General features: G+C 41.3%; 1 protein-coding gene across 8 annotated transcripts in view; it reads right to left on the bottom strand.

Moving 5' to 3' along the window:
- The window catches only part of LOC129194678 (neurexin-2-like), a 543,165-nt gene that overhangs the window by 236,784 nt on the left and 284,956 nt on the right, over positions 1-21,425 (bottom strand). For all 8 annotated transcript variants that reach the window (XM_054799950.1, XM_054799957.1, XM_054799956.1 and 5 more), the window contains 4 exons: positions 16,075-16,236; positions 5,714-6,152; positions 4,888-5,271; positions 2,801-3,004 (listed from right to left, as the gene is read on the bottom strand). In XM_054799950.1, the coding sequence (XP_054655925.1) occupies positions 2,801-3,004; positions 4,888-5,271; positions 5,714-6,152; positions 16,075-16,236 (1,189 nt within the window). The remainder of the gene's footprint in view (positions 1-2,800; positions 3,005-4,887; positions 5,272-5,713; positions 6,153-16,074; positions 16,237-21,425) is intronic.

Here is a 21,425-nt window from a genome sequence, read left to right as displayed (position 1 = left end):
TTTGCTTCTGTTGTATTACCCTTCTCCCAGCATCTGCACAGATAATATCCTCCGACTAATGTGGCCTTCTGTGCACAAAATGAGAGGTGCACATGCCTCCTGCAGCACTTTTGGGAGCTCCAGAGACCAGAAACAAAAGTGACAAGAAAGGGTGATCTGCACATCCCAGTCACCTCATGCCTGATTCATGCAAATGCCAAAACAAGGAGTTATATTAACACTGGTCATTTCCAGTTACATGATGTGATCCCGTAACATCCAGTGGCATTGCATGTGGACGTGTGGCTGGGTTGTGCTCTCGAGCTGTCAACCGCGACAGAATAGTGGACACAAACAGCCGGGGACCAGCATCACATAAAGCTTTGGAATAGACTGTATGGGCCTGTCAAGTGAATTGCAACAAGCACAGAGGCCACACCCACTTCAGATCGGAACATATTCTGAACACTGCGTGATGAATCTAGTGATGAAATAACATCGCCATCACTCATAAGTATTTACTGTAAATGCTCTTATTACAGTCAGGATGCTTCTTTAGCTAAATATCAAAGAGGAGAAGGTGCTAATTGGAATAGCTGGTGGGAGGTTGTTATTTCCCAAATGTGACACTTATTATATTGAAGAAGTTCATAACTTTACCTTTAATTATAATTTGGAGTGTATGAGAAAGTGGGAAGGAAAACGTAGCTCTCTTTGACATCAGTTCATTTATTAACAAGTACATTGCACAACACAGCAGCAACAGAACCAATGCTGTAATAGCCGTAAGGAGCAAACTGCTCAGACAGCATTAACAGCTGAGTAGTAACGTTCTAAAGTGCATTTGTAAACCTATGGAGCTGTGAGCCGGTCTCCCTGGCTGTTTGATCCGAGGCCGCAGACACACAGGCCGTTGAAGGGATGAAAAGTTCCGTGGTTGTGGACAGAAGGGTGTGGATGGATAGCAGAAGAGAACAAAAATAAGAAAGAGGAGAGAGAAAACAGTGACGAGCCCCTTGCTGTCTCGCATGTGCGGTGGCTGCTCTTCCTCAGCCCCAAGCGAGATGAAGCTTTGGAGTATCCAAATATTTATGATACGCAATGGGAGTCTCTGGCATTAGTGCCCCCAAAAAAGGGGAGGAGCTTGAGGAAGAGCAGGAGCAGACTAGCACCACTTTGAGACAAACTGGACCTTATTCCGTGAAAAGATTTGTTAAAGACGAAGAAGAGCTGTGAGAGAAAAACTAAAAAGGGTGAAAGAGGGGGTGGATGCAAAGTGGACAGGGCGGGGCCGAGAGGATAACAGTGGACTGTGTCACAGTCCATTTGTGTTAGCATCAATCAGGAGACGCTATTCTGTCTTTGTCTGACACCTACTGGTCAGAAGGAAGTATTGCTTAGTTAAGTAGTGCACTAGTGCCTAGGTTTCCAAAGTGGGGTACGTGCACCTCCAGGCAGTGGCGGAGCCAGACATTTTTCATTAGGTTGGCCAAGGTGAGACTATTACTCACATAGGGGTGGCAATAAGTTGATACCTGAATTGTCTAGATGGCCAGTGGGGTGGCTGGACAGTGGCCACGGCCACCACTGCTTTTGGACCGTCCATTAGAGCAATTAATAGTTGAGCAGTGTGCACAGGACATGTTTACAATGTATAGTTTCTGGATTCTGCTCCCCATCATGTCGGCCAAACCCTCGCAGGGCATAATACGAAAGTGGATGCCGATCGGCAGGCACTGCTGTTTTAACTATAGACTTAACTACTGTATAGACACTCACGCTGCTGCAGAGCGCTTCCATTATTAACAGAGTTATGTGCAGATTCACGCTTCAGAATTTAAGTTAAAGTCAACATAGTGAGAAAACTTGACCGGAACTGACCAAGGTAGTCATGGAAAATGTACCTTCCGCTTGCAGTTCGTGCAAGACGCAGTTTTATTAGCTCCTCCACGTGCAAAGTTGTGTGCTACAGTGAAATGCGTCCAAGCGGAAACGGCGGTCAGGCTGAACTAATGTTCTGCACCACAGAGTCGCGTTTGTCAAAACTGTCTCCCAGCTGTGGGGGTGGCCAATAGGGTGGCCGGAGAGTGACCAAGGGTGGTCACCCTGTAGCTCCGCCACTGCTCCCAAGGGTACACCAATTGTAATAGGGGGTAGAAAGGAGACAGGGCATTATGTGCTTCATTGCTCTGTGTGCATTATATCAACAAATAAGTAAGTTTGATGATTATTTTATGCATTAAGAGTGTTTAATCTAGAAGATTTAATTTATATTGGCGTTTCATTCCCCGCAAGGTGCAGCGGTGAAAACCTGTCACTGTGAGTGGTGATTCTTCCGAAAATTAGGCTTTATCGTTGCTTGTATGTATGTTTGTATTTTGTATTGTATTTGGCATTAAATTAATATGCAGACTTAAACCATAGCCATTGTGTGTGGACAAAAATGATGATTACTAATCTATTTATCAGCGCTCATGTGGAACTTTATCAAAATGTGACCTTGCAAAATATACTTTTTTGACCCAGAATTACGCTACAATTAATTAAACAATGAATTATGTTTATGTTAAGGGATACATGGGTTCAGGTCAACTGTCTGAAGGGGTACGCCACTGTAAACGGTTTGGGAACTACTGCACAAGTGCAAGTACTGTAGTGTATGAGCCTCAAGCTTTTTAAATCACAAATTCATATTAAACAGTAGTGGGCATATTAGTATTTATATAAGCGTCAGAAAATTACCTTTTGCAGGCCCAATATGAGGAGGAGGAGGATTGCAAATGAGGGGAAAAGAGGGCAATGTGGAATGACGGCGGCCTACCGAGGTTGACGGTGAGCTTGACACGGCCCCCATCCAGCTCCAGTCGTAGCGTGTCAGCCGACTCCTTGGAGGTGGTGGCCATGAGGAGGCCGTAGGCGCGTTGGGACATGAAGCGCAGCGCCACATCCTCTGCCTCCGTGTGCATGGTGACGGGCATGATGATCTTTAGGTACATGCTGCCGTCGTAGCTCAGCACTGTCGCCTCTGCGTCGGAGAGGAAGGGTAAATTAGTAACGCAACTGGAATGGCGATTTCCTTCTTATCGCTACAATAAACTAGAATAAAACTGGAAAACACAGAGAGATTGTCTTTTTGGATTTGATTTTGAGCTAGACGAGGAGGAAGGGCTGCACACAAGCATACGAGGCACAGGTTACAAGGCATCTTTCTACTGTTGTCCAAAGTTCTGCCACCAGCTGCATGTTGGAAAAACACAAAACACAAAAGGACACTGCAGTGTCAAGTGTTAGAGAAACACTCACTACATGTACTGCAAAAAGATGGGTGAGGATAATTCATAATGCCGCGTATAGAGAACATACAAATCCTTTATTTTTTAAATCACAAATGTTAAAATTAGCTGATTTAGTACATTTTCAAACCGCTAAAATACTGCATGAAGTTAACAACAACTCGCTACCCAAAAATGTCATACAATACTTCTCTATAAGAGAGGAGAAATATGATCTTAGGGAACAACTAAACTTGAAACACTTCTATGCGAGAACAACGCTAAAAACCCTCAGCATTTCAGTATGCGGAATTAAATTATGGAACGGATTGAGCAAAGGACTATGCACCAAAATGAGGGAATTCAAAAAACAATACAAGCAGTTGATATTTGCTAAATACAAGGCAGAAGTGTCTTGAACTTGCTTTATTATGCGTGTCTTTATTTTATTTATTTAGCATTATTATATTTATTGTTCTATGTTGGTTATGCTTGTTTCTATTGATTATTATTTATTTATTATTTTACTGATTACTATATTGATTGTGAAAATATCTTAATAATTACATAATCATATTGTTACATTATTTATCATTATTCTATGTATTAAAACTCACATATGGAATACAGGAAGTGAATAACATGTACTGTACAAGATGTGGAACGGATGGGGGGTGGGATTAAATAAACTTGCTTCTTCGTACTCCTTTTGGACGTGTGGAATTGTGAAATGAATCATGTGATGTATTCCATTGTAACATGCGTGCATGTTCAAATCAAAATTAAACCAAACCAGTCCAAACGATGACCTTTCTATTGTACACGGTCCACACAGATCAGATTATGTGGTAAACTGACTCACGGGGAAATTTAAGAGTGAATCACTGAAGTTTCCATGACAATTACTCACTCAAAACACCTTAAAAATCGGGCTGCTTGATCACATCAAGTGGTCTCATGAGGATTCTGTAACACAAATAGCCACAAGATGGCAGAAGAGCTTCACTGTAGTTACAGATGAAGCGGCATTATCCTCTTTCTACACTGTCATGATTTAAATAGACTGACTCACTCCAACACGCTCTTGAAAAGACTAAAAGGAAGGGGCTGATTGGGTGGGTCCCAGCTACTTTAACAAGGCCCCCCATGGGGAGGCACAAAAGCTGCATGATGTCAGTGTCAATGAAACATCTTCAAGTGATAATCTTTTGTATAGTGTTGAAATATAATATGATAATATGATCACTCAACCATACATTTTCTATTCCGCTTGTCCTCATTAGGGTCGTGAGCTGGTGAACTTTGGGGCAAGACAACACCCATTCATGCTTACATTCACACCTGTGGACCATTAACCTAAGATGCATATTATGGGGAAGATGCAAACTCCACACAGAGATGTTCTAATAGAGATTCTAACCTGGATGTCCAGACTTTGAGGGTAACCACAACTCAAAGTCAAGCTGACAATATGATCAGTAGATTCATTAAAAAAAGAGGTTATGTAATGTGGTAGAGTAAGCGGTCACCATCCCTAATACTCGAAGAGGCTAAGAAAGACATACATTACTGTAGGTTACAATGGGACCTATCAAGGTCTATTTTGTTATTTTTTCCTACATCCCATTAAACCCACCTATTTCGCAGTTCATGCCCAGATATCCAGTGCCGGTGCAATCGCATATATAGCGGTTCCAGCCCTCTTTGCACAGCCCGCTATTGCCACAGGGGGCGCTGCTGCAGCGCTTCTGCAGCTCACGGGTACAGAAGCTGCTAACGCCAAACGCGCTCTGGATCTCAGCCAGGCGGCGCACGTCCCGGCTCTTGCCATCGATGAAGAGGTCACGGACGCAGCCCACGTAGCCGTAGTTGAGCAACGCTGTCCACACCTCGGGCGGCAGGATGAGCTCTGTCTTGGACTCGGGCAGGCCGCCTAGGTACATGTCGCTGTCCAGGTCGAGGATCTCGCTGCCCTCTGGTGAGCTGAAAGGTATGCTGCGGCTGTTGACTGAGATGGAGCCTGAAAGAGGAAACAGCATATCGGGCTCAATGCACAACAGAGTGGTGCAAATGTTTGTGTGCTCACGGTAAAGGACACAGATGGAAAAAAAAAAAATAATCCAGCATCTGTCTAATGTGTTGCTAACAGGCTAAATGGAGGAGAAAGGAAGCAGAATGCAGCAGGGAGCAGGTGAAACAAAGACCCCCTCTCTTGCGCTCTTTCTGTGATTAACAGCTCTGTCTTAATTTTCTATTAAAAGCCAATTACAGCAGTGAAATCACATGCAGACAGACGCACACACTTTCACATTAACAACACACCATTAGAAGGAAGATGGAACGTCCACCATGCTTGTGCCATCAAGCACATCTTTCACATATGCAGATGTTCTTGTTTGTCACATTGCAAGACTGGCTTAGTGCATGAAAATAAACATAAATAAGAAAATTTGATGTCTCACCTTTCCTTCCTTCTCTCTGAAAGTCCACATGACACCATTCCCCATCATTGACCTTCTTGTGGCTGGCCTTCAGCTTTGTTTTACCAGAGCCCATATCAATCAGCAGGTACAAGAAGCCATCCAGAAGCTCTATGGCAAAGTAATCAGTCTTGAGCTCCCTCCCGGGCTTCTGCTCCTTTTGACCCTGAGGGCGGCCGTGGCTGAAGAGGAGGAGGCCGCTGGGCTCTGTTGTGCGGAAGTCGAAAGAGATAGATCCCGTCTTCTTGGTGTTCCACTTGGGCAAAGAGATGAAGGACTCAGGAGTCTCAAACGTGACTGGGTCCAGGGCGGCCACGTCCTCGCAGCGGAACACCAGGTCACCGTTCAGGGTGATTTTAGGGTCACGCTCAATGGCCAGACGGGAGAGCTCCAGCTTGAAGTCGTTGTTTTTGTACACAACCTGGAGGGCGAAATGTAGGAGGTGAATTGTGCTATTACAGCTATTATGCTTTAACGTTAATGAGCTGCGTTCCAGACCCAACCGTGATAAGTGAATTTCCTTGTTTATAAATGGAATATTTTCGTAGTCAGACCATAAAAAAACCTGTTTACAACCTTCTAAATACAGTTTTTAACATCAACTAATACCCTATAGTAACTTTTGGACGTGTATTACCCAATATAGTGGATAATAAGAATAAATATGAGTATGTAAATAAGCCATATAAAACAAAGAAGACAAAATGTTCCCGAGGGGAGCTGAGTGGCGGGGGGACAGGAAGTGACATTTGGGGTTCAGAGTTATGTTTTTGCTTGCCGTGGGTTACTGCAGCATCAGTAGCCCGTGTTTTTACTAGGGATTTTTGCTAGAGATAATTGTGCCTGTTGTTCCGGCAATCAAGTCTGGCATTTGTGTGTCTCACTGAACATTATAGTAACATTATTGACACTTACTGACCAGTGTAGAATACTACATATCATTCACAACATCTTTAAATGCGTCTTCTGAGTGCCTTATATATGTATTTTACTTAATTTAGCCATTTCTATGCTTGAAAATGCTTAATTAAAGCAAAACATATATACAATTTGCTTAAATATACATAAATATATATTTTTAATAGGCCGTATTCAACCATGAAACAGGATGATTTATTAATTAATATATTTTTGAAAAATGCTGATAGAGTTAAGCTGCAAAATTTGAACTGTGAAGTGGCGAAGGACAACTGTACTCTGCAACTCTGCACTTGTCCTTCACAATAGATGCCATACATCACATACAACAATGTAATATTAAGGAGCGGGACAGCAGAACACAAGCGTTAGCAACACAAGAATAGCTGTGCGAGCTACAGTGCTAACATCACACTCACATTTTAACAGCAACAAGGCGGCTGGCCTATTCATGAACCTATTCGCTGAAGAAAAACAGTGATCAAACGTACAGCTCCCACATATCCAGCAAAATTACTTTGTTACGATATGTAGTGAAGCCTGCTTTTTTACAATCCCTAACCATAACCCCCTAACTCATATGCATGAGGGAGGATGTTTTTCCATCATGATGTCATGAATAGCTGCAACTTCAAAAGTGAGCTTTGGAGCGCCTCTTCTCTCAAAAGTGGAGCAGACAAGTGAGGGAGATTTTAGCACATTTGGTGCTAAGAAACTCTAGACACATATTACTGTACATCATTAAAAAGTCACGTTTGCATAATTGGGGACAATTTTACCTACCTAAGATACTTATGTGTTCTATTTATTCAAGGTCATTGATCTTTTTGTACTTCCACTATTTTCTTGTGGGGGTAAAAAGGATTTTTTTTTTGTCATTCAAACTAACCAACATTTACTGTACCATAAGTTGTTTTTTTTAATGTAGGTCACAGTGGAGGCCATTTTTCCGGATGCTAAATGATTTGCTGAGAATGTCCTTCATGCTTTGGATGACTCAAACCCTGAGCGGCCACTTGGGGTCTGCAGTACATGCAGCTCGGGGGCCTGCTTTCGCTGAAGGTGCGGGTGCTACACAATATCACAATAAGCATGAAACAAGTGTAGAAAAAAATGGCTCCAATTCATCAATTGTGCAAACTGCTGTTGTAGAGAAGAAAGAAATGTCAGTGCATATGCAATAACAGGCTTGTGGGACACTGCAGACACATGGTGACGTGTATGTTGCCTGCAGCCTTGACGCACACAGCCTTTGATGAAATGTGGCGCTATTGTTCCAGCTCAAAGTGTGTGTGGTTGTCTGTGCATTCATAATAGATTCAAGAGCTACGGGCAAACTAAATTATCCCTGCCGCTTGTTGTTTTTCATATTTGTTGAACACCTTCCAGACAGCATTCAGAAGCGCCGGCCGTCCTCCAGGTAATGGCGCGAGGCGGCTTTTGCATGTTTGCATGTCTGTGTGTGTGTGCGTGTGTGTGTGTCTCTGCGTGTTTTCTCCCTGAGCTGTGGCACTCTTCACGCTCCCTCACACAACAACACACACACACTGACAGGTAATGGACTAAGAAATGCACTCACTGCATTTGTTTTCTTCAGCTGCTGCAACTCCAAGGTTAAACAGGCTGCTTTATTTGGTGGAAAGCTAATTTATGACACATTTGATTTTTTGTTTATATTCCTAATTAATCATTTAACCTTTAATTCAGTGACATCGTGAAACACTCATTTCCAAAACACAGATGGCCACTGCATTAGGTACACCTGCTCAATGAGGTTTGATACATCAGCTGTGTCAAAAATAGTAATGTTCCGCTTTAAGCGACACTGTCAGAGGCATTACTACTAATAATAATACGTTATACAGTGGAACCTCTGTTTTCATTATAAATTAGTTCCAAATGGTCCGTCTAAAATGTACAAAAACAGAATTCCCCCCCCAGGAAACCATGTAATTCCAATTGAATAATGTTAGTTTTACATGCAGAAAACAATGCAAAACACATACAAATGAGAAATAAAATGTATAAATGAACTTTTAACGCCACGTTCACCTTTACTGAATGAACGATCAACGGCGAGGGAGGAAGGAAGGGATAGAGCCACACGAATGCCACATCCGTACTTTGCTACGACTTCTTCCTTGAATTATTTATCAAATTGGTGGTATCCGTGTCATATCCAAGTACAACTGTGTGCTCACACAACTTTGTTTACATCATCAGATGCCATCGCACACAAAAACGAAACAGCTCTTTACGGCATAAAACACATCACACTGTCATGACTCCGGCTTGGTTTCATGGTGGGTTATTTTGCAGCCATACTCAATAAAAAAAAAACCCACAAAGACTATCTGAAAGCCTATTCTAACACTCAGAGTCACGTAGTGCATTTTAAAGTTGACAACACAAGGAGCTCAGTGCTTCATGGATCCTGGTCCGACAGGAAGAAAGGAGACAGATATGGAGTTACACACATAAATAAAGATCATTAAAGGATTCTCCGGACAGAATCTGTCTGTGTGTCCCAACTTTAAAAAAAAAAAAAAAACACGATCCAGTCTTCAGAGAGACTGAGTCAGCAGTGCTTGGATGCTTTGTTTGGGCACTCGATTCTGAGTTACGACTAGGGCTAGTTTGTTTGTTTGCACAAGGTTTGACCGTACGATGTGTTTTCCAATAATTTTTCACAAAAATGGAATCCTACGCAAAACGGGCGTACATAAACTGAGGAACCACTGTTATTATTTTGGTTGTTGAACCACAGAGAGCAGTGTTAATCTCTAAAGCAGTTTTTCTATTTAGTTTTAGTCATAGCTTTTTTAACTAAAAAGTATTTTAGTTTTAGTCATAATTTAGTCATCTAGTCTGATTTCGTTTTAGTCTGACAACATTTTGTCTAACTAAAATATAAACTAGGGCCGCACAGGGTAGTCTAGTGGTTAGCATGTCGGCCACACAGTCAGTCAGTAGATTGGGTTTGAATCCCCGTTGGGCATCTCTGTGTGGAGTTTGCATGTTCTCCCCGTGCATGCGTGGGTTTTCTCCGGGTACTCCGGTTTCCTCCCACATTCCAAAAACATGCATGTCAGGTTAATTGGCGACTCTAAATTGTCCATAGGTATGAATGTGAGTGTGAATGGTTGTTTGTCTATATGTGCCCTGCGATTGGCTGGCGACCAGTCCAGGGTGTACCCCGCCTGTCGCCCGAAGTCAGCTGGGATAGGCTCCAGCATACCCCCGTGACCCTAATGAGGATAAGCGGCATAGAAAATGGATGGATAGATGCAAAATAAAATAAAAAAGGAAAATAATGGATGGAAAATAAACTATAAAAGATAAGGCATCTTCAAAGTTTCCTTGAAATGACAGTTATGTATGCGACATGCAAAGCATCTTACATCACAAAAAGGAGACTGGCTCTCAATGAATAGCCTATATCAATGAGTAAATCATTTAGACCACTCCAAAGTTACATTATTTTACCTGAATTTTTTTAAATTCATTTCTTTTGTTTCAGATGACGAATAATAATACAATACGCATAATATCACACAGTACAACTACTGTATGAAGTAATTTCAAGTGAATTTCTCTGAGAGATTAATAAAGTATCTATCTGTAAATCAACTCTGCATAACACATTATGCATCTATAATGCAACTCTGCTCCTTCTCAGCAATAAAAACAGCAGTAACATAACATATCAAAATAATAGCAGATTATTGTGCCAACTATCACTTCTCTTTGCTGCATTTGTCAGGGTGACTCGCCCGCAGATGCTGCTTAAAGTATGTTTGTATGTTTTGAGCAGTGATAATCACTGCACATGGTTTACACAGTGTCTTGTTCTCCATAGTGTCAAACGTGATATGTGCCCATACGTCTTCTCTTCTTTTTCCTCCCAGCATATACATATTGTGTTGCATAATCTATTACAATATTGCTGCATACCGTATCGTTTTCCCGGCGGAAAATGCAATATCACAACCTCACAAAGACAGTAGTGCTGATTGGATCTCCTCCGTAATTCACGCCCGCCCCCTCTCACGCGGCGCTAAAATTGCTGTGATACGATATACTCATATTCCGAACTTGTCCTTACCTTCTGCAAAACAAAAATTACATTGGATTTTATTTCTGTCAACATTTTTGTCTCGTTTTTGTTCGTTGACGGAATTGTCGGTTCGTTTTGTCTTAGCTTTTGTGAATGTGCATTTGTTTTTATTCGTTACTCGTGTCTCGTCTTTTCATCAGGAAAAAAAAGTTCATTGACAAAAACTATGATGCGAATTATTCGTCAATGAGACGCTGCCGGGGAACACAAAAACAGGGACCTTTAAGGACATGCACGGACATCATGTGACTCCAGTTGAATCCAATACTTCAGTTCGTCAAAAATAGTAATGCTCAACATTGATAAAGAGGTATTATTTTAGTAGTTATTAATCTGGTTTTAGAACTACACTGTAGGGATGTGTTGTCATTAGATAGTGCAGCATGTGTACCTAATAAAGTGTCCAACAAGTGGAAAGGACGAAGCACTGAGGACTTATGGGATAGATACCGTGACAGTGAGCGTGACAGGTGACTTTAAGGAGATGTTATCACACGCACACCGAAAAGGTGACACGGGAAGGAGGCTGCCTCTAAAATGTCAATATGAAGTTGGACGGGCGGGGCCGAGTGTGTGCGTGTGTATGGTCGAGGAGGCGGCTGAGCACATTCATCCAGTGCGAGGAGAAACCAGTCGAAGAAATCAATTTTTAATTTGGGCCGCGCCAAGGATGGCAAAGCTGGCATCGCGACGATGGCCGTTACTGTGGACTTAATTACACAGAAGTGGTCCAGAGAAAGGCAAAAGATGACAGCGAGGTGATGACAGGGGAGGTGGGAAGGGGAGGAGGATGAAAAAGGAGTGTGAAATAGGCGATAGCAAGGTCACAGACGAGGAGGGATGGAGGAGGCTGCAGCAAGACGGGTGTCGAAAAAGAGAGCAATGCATCACAAAACACACACTCCGTGATCATAAGAAGACTCCGACACAAACACACCCACACACACACACACACACCCACACACACATCACTTTGGAGACTGATCAGAAGCGTGAGGACTGACTGTAACTACAGCTTATCTTCACACTCTCAAAACCACGGATGCACATTATGAGGTCATGCATTGTGTAACTTGATGTTGTACATAACACACAAACACACAAACATGAAAGGTTTTCCGGGCACTCCTCCGCAGCCCACAGGGTGCTGCCCGAGTGTGTCAAAGGCGTTTGACCACGGTGGCTGCATGAAAGCATGGCTGTGGACCGCAACCGCTGATAAGACGAGCTGAGGCGACGCCAGATGAAACGCACACGTCTCTCACACACACACACAGACACACACACAGCCTCCCACTTAGCTGATGTTTGTTAGAGCTTAAATGCAGCCAAGAAGCCGAAGCCGGCAAGTTGCTCCGACACGATTCATAAACAAAACTCATCCAAAGCACCTCAAACACCTTTTCTACAACATTTGTTACTCCAAGATGCAGTGGTGTTTCTTCTATATTGCTACAATGAACTGGGAGAAACAAACAGGAAAACACCAACAAATTGTCCTTTTGGTTTTAATCTTGCACAAAATGAGACAGAAAAGTCCATCTCCACCCGTCAGCGACCTCACAAGTGTGCCAAGACTCTCCGCATGAAGACACACTCCACCATCTTGTCAAAAGTAATCCCAATTGTCTTACATTCTCCCTTCCTGCACATGTCAGGTGTCCCGGTACTTTAGTCCACATCATGTAAATGCCTTATAGAGTTTAAGATGTGTGTTTTCCTTCCAGTTAAAGTATTTTAAGAGCCTACAGAGGCTGTGATTGACCTTCTTCTCTGATGTGTCCAGCAGTAACTGCTGCTCTGATCTTACGTTTTGTGAAACAAAACCAACATGAAAAGAAATTAGTTTTGCACTTTTTCCCAGCGTTAAACCTCCACGGCCTTCTTGCTTTCGCTTTCAATTGACTTTGCACATTAAGATCATTTAAGACTTGCTACTGATAAATGGGATTTCTTCTGCTTTTCAAGATATCTAAGAAACTTCTTGGGCATCGGCTGCCTTGCTGCTTTTTTGGAGTGCAGGAGTGTCCCGGGGCCCGGAGGCCATTTGTAACCCGCAGCTGTTTTGTTTTGTTTTTTTCATTGGCCGGCGGCACGTTCTTAAAATATTATATTAATATCCATCCATACTTCTATGCTGCTTATCCTCACCAGGGCCGTGGGTATGCTGGAGCCTATAGACAATTTAGAGTCTCCAATTAACCTTCCATCCATCTTCTATGCCGCTTATGCCGGAGTCTATCCCAGCTGACATTGGGCGAGAGGCGGGGTGCATCCTGGACTGGTCACCAGCCAATCACAGAGCACATATAGACAAACAACCATTCACACTCACATCGCTATGAACAATTTAGAGTCTCCAATTAAGCTAACATGCACGTTTTTGGAATGTGGGAGGAAGCCGGAGTGCCCGGAGAAAACCCACACACATGCGGGGAGAACATGCAAACTCCACACAGAGATGCCCAAACGAAGATTTGAACCCAGATCTCCTGACTGTGTGGCCAACATGCTAACCACTAGGCCACTGTGCGGCCCTATATTAATATTATTTAAAAAAGAAACATAAAAAAAGCAAAAATTTATTTACATCTGCAGTAATTTTACAAGAATAAATTATTTTATAAGAATAACTTTGTAATATTATGATGAAAAATAGTCATTTTAGTAGCACAAAGTAGAAATATTAAAGAAAAACACAATTTTTTTGAAAGTCTAAAAAGTACAGAAATACAGACAAAACAACAAATAAAGTTGTATTTTTTTTAAAACTAGCTTGTGTAAAAGGTTATAATGTTATGAGAATAAATAGTCATAAATAATAAAAAGTATAATAAAAAGTCATATTATAACGATGAAAAAAGTTCCAATTTAAAGACAATAAACTTGCTATATTATGATGAAAAATAATAATTTTAGCAGCATTGCATTGAAATGAAAGAAAAATATGTTATCTTTTTAAAATCTTAATTTTATGAGAAACAGCAAAACAAAATTGAGTGGTAATTTTTGGAATAATATTTTAGGGAAAAGGTTATTATATTACGGGAATAAAGTCATAATATTATGAGAAGAAAATGTGCATAGATTATTTAAGAAGAAAGTTGAAAATAAAAAAAAAATTGCAAAAATGGGGAAAAAAAACAATCGCCGAAGTTCATACAAATAACGTGCATTATAAAGCTAAGATGCAATTTTTTCTTGAAATGTATATAATTTGTTAGCATATCTCCATGTGTTGGTTTACAAAATATCAAAGTGACCTTTGCATCCTTTCATTTTTCAGTATGTGTCCCTCAATGGAAAAAGTTTGGATGCCCCTGCCTAAGTGATAACAGTTTTAATGTGCTGTTAACTTTGCTCCATTTTGAACCCCCTAAACATTTTCGTCAGAAGTTAACCAAATGTCCCTGGGGCCGTGGAGTGCCCTTTAAAGGGGGAATTCCACCGATAAGCAAGCCAAATAATAAAAATGTAACTCTACAAGCATAATTAAGTTAGAGAAGATCATTACGACAAGATCCATTAAAAGCGATGGCAAAAGTAATTACTTATTCAATCAGCGCGGCTTTATGAGAAAATGCGGCGGCAATCGGAGGCAGGCGGCACCATGTTGGCGTGCCGCTACACAAGTCATTACACTTACAAGGGCATTATACGTTCAACTGTGATTGCGCCTCTTGATAGCTTGTTAAGAGTTGATGTCATATCCAGAGAGGGAAAACTGAAAGGATGTCATCCCTTTACAATCGTCAACAAGGGTTTCATCCGCATGGGTTTGTTTTTGTGCAACTTGCTGTTGCAGATTGTAAAATACCCACTTTTAACACAAATTGATAAAAAACAAGATGTTCAAGGTTTTTTTGTTTTTTTTTTAGCGTACATTATATTACTCAAGTCCACATAAGTATAACATTGTATCACTATAGGGCAGGGGTCACCACGTTTTTTCTTGCGAGAGCTACTTTTAGAAAATGAAAATGGCCACAAGCTACTTATTTTTGTAGAAATGATTTTCATACCTTATTTCAACCCAAACAAAGCAAATATGCTTGTTTTGCCAAAACATTCACAAAATGCTGGTATCCACAACTCACATTTTATGTTTCAGAATACTTTTCTTTCTAGTGTTCTCACATTATTAACTGAAAACCTGAATGAAAAGCAGGCTTGCGGGCGCCTCATGTGGTCGTGGGGGGCTACCTGGTGCCCACGGGCACCGTGTTGGTGACCCCTGCTATAGAGTATATCCTATTGGATTGTCTAGTTACGAGACAATCCAATAGGATATACTGTATAGCGACAAGAACAGTGCAAACATAGCAAACATATTAGACTCTAGTATGTTTTTCTATGTTTGCATTGTTCTTATCATATTTCATACTAGCTTTATTTTTGTTTTTTTTTTGTTTTTTTTTGCTCAAGCTGGTTTTGCAGTGATTGACATTTAATTTAGTACACAAACTTAATCAACTACTTTTTTCAGAACAGTATTTGTTTGCGCAAGCCCACTCTTTTACTCCAGAACCACCGCACACAAAACAGTGATTTGTCAACGCATGCACCCCTACTGTGTTGCCTGTACTATTCCAGTGTTGGCGGGAATGATACCCCAAAGTTTGACTCCAGAAGTCGGACTGACTTGAAATTTCTCACACAGTTCAACGTGTGCTATAAAACACTTGCTGGAACTTTAGGGTGTCCATACATCACAAAATCTGGGACACACCTTTCGGGTCTGACAAGCACACGTGTGTAAAATGTTTGATTTGGAAAAAAACATGGCCGCCATCAAACAAAATATTTTTGCAGGGGCATGGACAGGACTTAGCAACTATTCATTCATTCATTTTCTATGAGAGGCGGGGTACACCCTGGACTGGTCGCCAGCCAAGGGCAAGGCACATATAGACAACCATTCCCACTCACATTCATACCTATGGACAATTTAGTGTCTCCAATTAACCTAACATGCATATTTTTTGGAATGTGAGTACCCGGAGATAACCCACGCATGCAAACTCCACACAGAGATGCCCCAACGGTGACACAAACCCAGGTCTTCCAGATCTCCTGTCTGTGTGGCCAACATGCTAACCACTAGGCCACCGTGCAGCCAGACTTAGCAACTAATTATCCATAAGTCATTGACCATTTGCCGAATGATTATAAAAATCTGAGCGTATCTGCATACATAACTGCTAGCACGTCTATAAGATGCACTACAAATGTCATGTATATCTCATAATTTGTAGCCCCTGTGTAGGTTCTTGTTACATTATGTTCAGTTTTAAGATGCAAGACTCACGTCTTTGAGGCATCCCATGAAGTTGTTGCTAACCGGTGACCCCGGCAGGTCGGCGGTGTTGGGGCTCCCACCGATGTAGAAGAAGTCGTCGGAACCCAGCATGGTGTAGTCCTCCTGCGTGTAGCCCGTGGTGGTCAGGATGCCGTCGACTGAGATGGTTACCTGCCAACGCAGGCGTGGCACCGGACGAGATAGGGACAGGAAGGAAGAACATGGAGGGTGACGAGAGAAGACAGGAATTAGAGGAGTCAAGACAGAAGAAGGAAGAAAGAAAGATGATTAATCTCCTGTGATTGGCTGGTTTGTGCCCTAAGTGCAGGGAAGCACATGGCTGCTTTGGTGCCATCAGACTGGGAAGAGTCACTCTAGAGTGCAGCTGTTGTCTCGATTGTTCCCCTATCAAAATACACAACTGCCTGCTAAAAGAGCTTTGTTTTTATATAGATATCAAGTTTCATCTTCTAGCATTCACTTTTTAATGCCAACACAGCAAATATATGCAAAGTGGCGTGCAGTAGAGAGAATACATACATTAAGAGGGAAAAGATCATGCACAGATATGCTTATCTGTGAGAATCTTTTATTGTCTTACAACTGCACTGCACAGGTCCTTTCCTCAGCTGACGTCACGTTTTCTTTTTGTCGTACATCCCTTCTAAAGAGGGCAACTCATTTGTATGTCTGCTCTTGCTAGTCTGGGTGCATATGTTGTTTTGTTTACTTGTTTTGTTTTTGTGGTTTTGTTGTTGATTAATAAACTGCCAGACACCTATGAAGTTAAAGAAGGCAAAAATGAATAAAAAGGGAGCTATCATAGGTCAAGAAAGCATACAGTGCATTCAGTGACAGGACTGAAAAAGAAATAATAATAATAAATGTGTCCGCATTCATTTACACTCAAATGATTACAATGAAATAAATTAATACAAAGGCGTATTGGCCATGATTCCAAAAACAGTTAGCAATTAGGATAGACCAAAACATCCACGAAAACAAAATTAATAAGCAGCATTATCAAGTAACAAGAGATGCTCAATATCGGTTTTCTAATTGATATCCAATATACTGATATTGTCCAGCGCTTCATACAAATAGCGGCAGCAGCTGACCTCAAACTAATGTGAACACATTATGCTTCTTTACTGTGCTGCCACTGGATGCATTTCACAGCTAAATACAAAATAAGACAAACACGGCAATATGCAATGTAAGATAGAAAATATCAGACCTGACACGCTTGCAAATTTTGGTGAGTTTTCATGCATGTTAAGATATAGTTATAATAGTAATAATAACAATAATAATAATAACAATAACTTGTGATTAGTACTATACTGTACAAACCACAGCTGGTCAATATACTAGTTTACTGTTTCTTGTCAATTTACACTGCTCATAAAAATGTTGGTGTATTCAGCTGTTGGGTGAAATTTCAGGATGAAGCTAAAATGCGCGATAACCTTTACGTGAGAACTTAATTTAGTCATCTTTAAATGTTTGAATGTGCATGTCAAACTGTTGGTTTCACTACTTTCTAATAATAAACATAGTAGTTTCAATAGGGTCTTCTCACCGCTTGGTGCTCAGGCCCTAATAGAAATAAAAAGAATGACATGTATTTTAAATATTTTGTCTTCCGTCTTTCTCCTATTGTCAACAAGTAAGACAGTCTTCATAAATTCACAAATAAGATTCCGATTAAACGATGCCGGCAATTCTAAAATGTAAAAAGCTTCTCATTTCTATGTGGCACAAAGACCCGTATAACAAAGTAAAATGCAAAGTATGAAACTCTGGGATTGTACAACCAGTGATATTATGAACTGGGCTCATTCATTATTTTGTTTTGCTGCGGACAAACTGTGCTAGCAACCATGTTGCTGTGTGGAGTACATATTGGCATCATCATTGAAAAACACACAAAAAAATCATTACACTACTCTAAATTAATTTTGTATTTTGGCATCCTATTCAATTTGTCACAGCAATCAGTTTTCTTGAACGTTCTATTAGTTTGTCAAATACTGTACAAACCACAGCTGGTCAATATACTAGTTTACTGTTTCTTGTCAATTTACACTGCTCACAAAAATGTTGGTGTATTCAGCTGTTGGGGGGAATTTCAAGATGAAGCTAAAATGCGCTCCAACCTTTACATGAGAACTTAATTTGGTCATCTTTAAACTTCTGAATGTGCATGTTAAATTGTTCAGCGTTTCACTACTTTCTGCACAACTCGCTGTTCTCTAACAAGGAGCTGAACAGCAAAATTCACAGCAGTGTGTGATCCATGGACGGACCAACAAAAATCCCAGATTCAATTAGAATTGGCGTTTAAACAGTTGTGTTCATCATGCTGTTCATATGCTGACATCATGAGACCAACGTTCCCGAATGTAATGTTCCCAGAGAAACGACCTGAGCACACACCTGACCTTTGTGAGCGCCACCAGACGTGCACATGTAGCATCACACATGTCCAGAACCTGAGAACTTGAGGTAGTCCAAATTCCATTCTGTGGTATTTTGTATATGAATGGGTTCAAAAGGTCAGCAACACGTATTTCACAATGTAGCTTTCTTTTTTGTTCACCTAAGAAAAAAACAAGCCGTGGAACTATCTCATCCAATCAATGATCTGAATTTTGTAGGAAACAGCGAGTTGATCATTTCATGGCTGCGTCAGTAAATACGTACCACCAGGATCTCATCATTGGCTGGACAGTGTTCGTCATTGTGTTGTTACCGCTTCTTGTCGCCTGTCACTCATGGAGTTGCATTGCAAAACTGTACAGGATAAATTGTTCTGTGTTTATTTTATTTACGGTTCAGGTTGGATATTATTTTGTTGCGCTGCAAGGATTTGCTGTGCGCTGAGACCACAAGATCAGTGTGTGATTGCGCATGCGCGCAGCTTAGAGGGAACGTTGCATGAGGCCAAGAAGACACAGAACAATTCATCAACACTAGCTCACCATTCGATGTTCTTAGAACAAAGTGGCCACTGAGCTTAGAGTGTCATCAGCAGGTTGCAACAGGGATACATATACAGTAGACTCGGCATGCTCTTATGTCTTTAAGTGACAAAACAAAACACAAAAAAAATCACCTGCTGTGAATGTAGCTCCGTTCCTTGTTAGAGAACAGTAAATTGTGCAAAACATATCGAAACACTGAACAGTTCGACATGTCCATTCAAAAGTTCAGAAAAGGTCAAATTTAGCTCACCTCCACAGCTTTTAATGCATTTGAACTTCATCATGAAACTTCACCTGAACGCTGAATATCCCTAAAGCCACCTTGACACGTACACAAATGTTGTCCCCGCAGGTTTGCATGCCAATGAGTAAAGCGGCCATAAACAGGTGTGAAGTATGTGTAAACTGTAGTATATGTAAACTGTGCGGGGCTGCGTGCCAGTGTGCAAAGAAAACGTTTAACTGTTAAAATGGTTTGCCATGCATAGTCTTTGTGCCACTTGTGTGAACTAGGCATGAACGCAACACAACCTATTCGCAAACAATGCGAGCAGTGCGTATCAAAGCGTGCCTCATTCTCACGAATGGGTTAACTTTTCCACCATCTCTTGGAACAAGTCAGGGGGAATTCTCAAGTAAAGTCTGTAACCTCTTGGATTTTCTTTGTGAAGTTCTGTTTCTAATTGGTCATAATTCCCAAAGTGATGTATTCTAGTGAGTCATTCCCTCACCCACACTGTTCCTGCTTTCCGTTTTCCCGCCTGGTCTTTGGCAAGTAGTAACAGTACTGCAGCTGCGAGATACTGCAATACAGATACCTTTCTGCAATGAGAGCTTCTTCTCTCAAGTTCAACATCTTGGAGGTCCCGTGCAAATAGAGGAATTAACACAGCTAGGGGTGATGGGTGGTAGCGTGGCGTCAATCAGGACAAAGGGGGACCCAATACTGCTACGACTGCTTCACGGATGCAGGAAGTGGTGGTGACAATGCACATCGCTCATCCTATGTCGTACTCTAGACATAAAGAGTACTTGACTGAGGTGTAAATTAGTCGTGTGTCAGCGTGGCATTTCATGCCAATGCGCAACATTTGTGGTCACAAATGCGAGTCTTCACACTTTTCATCTCAATGACACGCATTGCTGCAGCAAAATATGAGTCAATGCAGAGGCAAAATTCATCCAAGTGTCAAGGTGGCATAACATGAGTAGAATAGAATAACCATAGCATTTATTCTCCACGGCTGCAGGAGGAGCCAACGGGTCAAGTGCCCTACTGGCCATTTTCAGAAGTATAACCAAAATGTATACGAGACTAAATGTGTTACTTACCTTTGTTGGCAGCAAATCTGTCAAGAAACTTAAATATGGAAACACACATATGTCATACTTGGGAGTCATAAAGGACACACATGAGAGACAGGTATTTCAATAAGTGCCTGGCAGGTTATTTTGTGGGGCAATTTCTTGTCCTTCAGTTTGAATCGTCAGCACCATATGTGGGTTAGTAAAGGTCAAAACGAGGCCAGTGCAACGGAGCGGGTTAGGGTTTGTTTGCTTGTGAATGCATTGGTTAGTATTACTGTTAGTATTACTGTCAGTAAGGGGAAGTCAGACACAAAAATGGTTGTTAGTACACTTGCAACAACGTACCTTAATTACATTGGTTTAATTGTGTTTTTGGGGGGGTAGATACTACTATTTGTTGAATTAGTCAAGCGGATTCTTTTCTCAAACCAAATCCATATTTGGACTGGCGGTGTTGTTTCCATCGGTTTGATTTTGACAAGTTAAAATAAACCTAAAAGAATCCATCCAAGTCAAGAAAAAGTGATGCACAAGCCATGCACTTTACATGGAACGATGACAGGAAGGAATACAATCATGTCGAAAAATGTCCTTCTGGTTGTCTTTGAGACACAGTGAGGGTGCACACATGCAAATAGCGCACAGGGAAGCGGGACAGAATGAGTACGACATCACGGATGAACTCAGCAGAGGTGAGACAGGATTGTTTTTATAAGAAGGGTGGGACGAGAGAGCGAGGAGAGGGAGGATGTCGCACAACCATTAGCGGTGATAGCATGTCTTATGATGTCTCCACAGTATTCCTGGCCAACAAATCTCCGTGTCACACATTAGTTTTTATTCTACATCCTTCTTTTATTCACGCACAAAATAAAAATGTCTCCTCGCTCACTTCTCCCTCACTCCTTTTGGCTCTGGGTGTGAGGTCGTTACTGGTTTTAGTTGGTTAATTTGGAACTGAACCAAACAAAAAGTCAAAATAACAAACCAAAAAAAAAAGAAACAGCACGAGGGAGGGTGTGGCTAACGTGTCTTATGGCCGTATCGATTATATTAGGACAATTA

The sequence above is a fragment of the Dunckerocampus dactyliophorus genome, chromosome 15, assembly GCF_027744805.1.
Source record: "Dunckerocampus dactyliophorus isolate RoL2022-P2 chromosome 15, RoL_Ddac_1.1, whole genome shotgun sequence".
In the NCBI taxonomy this organism is placed as follows: Eukaryota; Metazoa; Chordata; class Actinopteri; order Syngnathiformes; family Syngnathidae; genus Dunckerocampus; species Dunckerocampus dactyliophorus.
Note: the sequence above shows the minus strand (reverse complement) of the source record. Positions and strands in the feature narration are given on the sequence as shown.